The sequence below is a fragment of the Carassius gibelio genome, chromosome A7, assembly GCF_023724105.1.
Source record: "Carassius gibelio isolate Cgi1373 ecotype wild population from Czech Republic chromosome A7, carGib1.2-hapl.c, whole genome shotgun sequence".
NCBI lineage: Eukaryota > Metazoa > Chordata > Actinopteri > Cypriniformes > Cyprinidae > Carassius > Carassius gibelio.
Window position 1 is genome coordinate 39,789,761 of NC_068377.1, and position 3,042 is coordinate 39,792,802.

The window sequence follows — 3,042 nt, forward strand, 5'->3', positions numbered from 1 at the left end:
ACAACTGCTCATAGTTAGTTCATGTGCAGGTGCTGGTCATATAACTAGAATATCTTTAAAGAGTTTATTTATTTCACTAATTCCATTTAAAAAGTGAAACTTGTATATTATATTTATTCATTACATACTGACTGATATATTTCAAATGTTTATTTCTTTTAATTTGATGTTTATAACTGACAACTAATGAAAATGATAGACAAAAAGACCATTGAGACCTTGCACAAGGAGGACAAGACACAAAATGTCATTGCAAAAGAGGATGGCTGTTCACAGAGCTCTGTGTCTAAGCACATTAATAGAGAGGTGAAGGGAAGGAAAAGATGTGGTAGAAAAAAAGTGAACAAGCAACAAGGATAACTGCACAGTGGAGAGTATTGTGGGGGAAAAATGTGGGGGAGATTCACAAAGAGTGGACTGCAGCTGGAGTCAGTGCTTCAAGAACCACTACACACAGACATATGCAAGACATGCGTTTCAGCTGTTGCATTCCTTGTGTCGAGCCACTCTTGAACTACAGACAGCATCAGAAGCGTCTCGCTTCAAAAAGGACTGGACTGATGCTAAGTGGTCCAAAGTTTTGTTCTCTGATGAAAGTAAATTTGGCATTTCCCTTGGAAATCAGGATCCCAGAGTCTGGAGGAAGAGAGGAGAGGCACACAATCCACTTTGCTTGAGGTCCAGTGTGGAAAGTTTCCACAGTCAGTGATGGTTTGCGGTGCCATGTCATCTTCTGGTGTTGGTCCACTGTGATTTCTGAGGTCCAAGTTCAACACAGCCATATACCAGGATGTTATAGAGCACTTCATGCTTCCTGCTTCTGACCAACATTATGGAGATGCAGATTTCATTTTCCATTTCATTTCAAGCTACCAGTACCTGGTTTAAGGACTATGGTATCCCTGTTCTTAATTGGCCAGAAAACTCGCCTGACCTTAACCCCATAGAAAATCTATGGGGTATTGTGAAGAGGAAGATGTGATGTGCAGACCCAAGAATGCAGAAGAGCTGAAGGCCACTATCAGAGCAACCTGGTCTCTCATAACACCTGAGCAGTGCCACAGACTGATCGACTCCATGCCACGCTGCATTCCTGCAGTAATTCAGGAAAAAGCAGCCCCAACTAAGTATTGAGTGCTGTACATGCCCATACTTTTCATGTTCATACTTTTCAATTGGCCAAGATTTATAAAAATCCTTTCTTTGTATTGTTTTTAATTGATATTCTAATTTTCTGATATACTGAATAATGAATGAATATAATATACAAGTTACACTTTTTGAATGGAATTAATGAAATAAATCATCTTTTCGATGATATTATAATTATATGACCAGCACCTGTAAGTGTAGATCCATTAACAATATTAACTTCAGGTTTTAATGTAATAGTAAATGAAATTGAGTGTTTTGGGTTGGAATTTAATATTTAAAACCAAATGGAATGTACTGAAACTTCACAAATTTGAGTCTTGACCCTCTGTCACTTTAAATGTTTTAGAGAATGTGGCATTAAAAGGAATGGCTGTACAGTCATCCACATTTTACAGCTGTGGAGCTGCACAGGCCATCGACGGCATCAGATACGCTCCAGGTGTAGCCCATACATACTGCTCCATCACAGGAAATGAGCTCAACCCGTGGTGGAGGCTGGACCTGCTGGAGTATTACAACATTTACAAAGTGACCGTCACCAACAGAGCCGACTGCTGTCTGGCTCAAACAACTGGAGCAGAGATCCGCATCGGAAACTCTCTGGAAAACAACGGAAACAACAATCCCAGGTGAAGTTATGAAAACAGTTATGATCGTGTCAGGAGAACTGGATTTGATCAGGTCAGCTGATTGTGTCGTGGTTTCTCTCTTTCTCTCTGTAGATGTGGTGTCACTTCACTTGTCCCAGCAGGCACTTCTGTCAGTTTCTCTTGCGGTGGAATGGAAGGTCGTTATGTGAACATGTACATTCCTAACATCCAGCAGCATCTCACACTGTGTGAGGTGGAAGTTTATGGAACCGGTAACTCTGGCACCTCATTCTAGATTGTTAAAGTGTGGTCACATTAGTGAAATTCATGAGGAAAAAATTTGGTCCATTGTCGATAACGTGTAACGCAATAGCGATTTACGAAGCATAGCTCACAATTATGTCACTTTCAAGCCCAGCATCTTTCTGTTGGTCGAACTTGCATGATCAACTTTAGCATGCAGTGAAATCTGTGTGGGGAATTTTTTCATTGACACGGGAAACTCTGGATTGCACAGATTCTTATTGGATTCTTTATTGGAAGTACAGTTTTCACAGGCAGCAGTGTTGCCAACTAACTTTCAGGGAAAGTTTTTTTTTTTTTTTTTTTTTTTTTTTTTTTTTTTTAAAGCAGGTTGATTTGTTGCTGAAGTTGTTAAATGATGTTGTGATTTAATTAGGTAATGTCATTACATGATGCAAAATTACATAGTGTGTAAAATACACAATGAGATTACTCAAATCATTTTATTTTATACATTTAAACTATATTTATAAATGTGATATAAATACAGAATATTTGTTATAATTAGATATTTTATATTTAAATTTAACACTCAATAACATAAAAATAGGGCAAAATATACTGTGTTAATATGAAATAATTTTATTTGATTTTTCACAGACATTTTACCTCTATTTCAAATCATGCTTTGCATTTTGTGTAGGGACAGGAAATTAAAATTAGTTAAATTTGTTGCTAGGTGCTTTTTTTGGGGGGGTGGGGTGGGGTGGGGGGGTTGAAAGGGTAATCTGAACAGTTGCTAAATCTAGCAACAAAATTGCAAAGTTAGCAACACTGCCCAGCAGATTCCAGTCATTATAATGAAAGCTGATTGGTTTTAAAAGGTCCCACTTTATATTAAGTGTCCCTAATACCTGTGCACTTACATACTAACTAAATGTGTTTGTAGTATGTAACCACAGTGTAAGTACATATTATCTAGAGCTGTGTTATTTCTGTAACTACACATATGTAACAATCATCAGGATGGTTTGTGTAAGAACAAATGTGTAAC

The 3,042-nt window shown here is 37.7% G+C and overlaps 1 protein-coding gene across 1 annotated transcript; it reads left to right on the forward strand.

Moving 5' to 3' along the window:
* The first annotated feature begins 1,521 nt into the window (after positions 1-1,521).
* On the forward strand, positions 1,522-2,040 carry LOC128017559 (fucolectin-5-like). Its single transcript, XM_052602963.1, has 2 exons — positions 1,522-1,784; positions 1,878-2,040. Exons 1-2 carry the CDS (start codon positions 1,522-1,524, stop codon positions 2,038-2,040), a joined length of 426 nt encoding a protein of 141 aa, XP_052458923.1.
* Positions 2,041-3,042: the final 1,002 nt, after the last annotated feature.

Coding starts and splice junctions, on each gene's coding strand:
- LOC128017559 (XM_052602963.1), top strand. CDS start 1,522: ATGGCTGTACAGTCATCCACATTTTACAGCTGTGGAGCTGCACAGGCC. Junction 1,785..1,877: donor AACGGAAACAACAATCCCAG/GTGAAGTTATGA, acceptor TTCTCTCTGTAG/ATGTGGTGTCACTTCACTTG.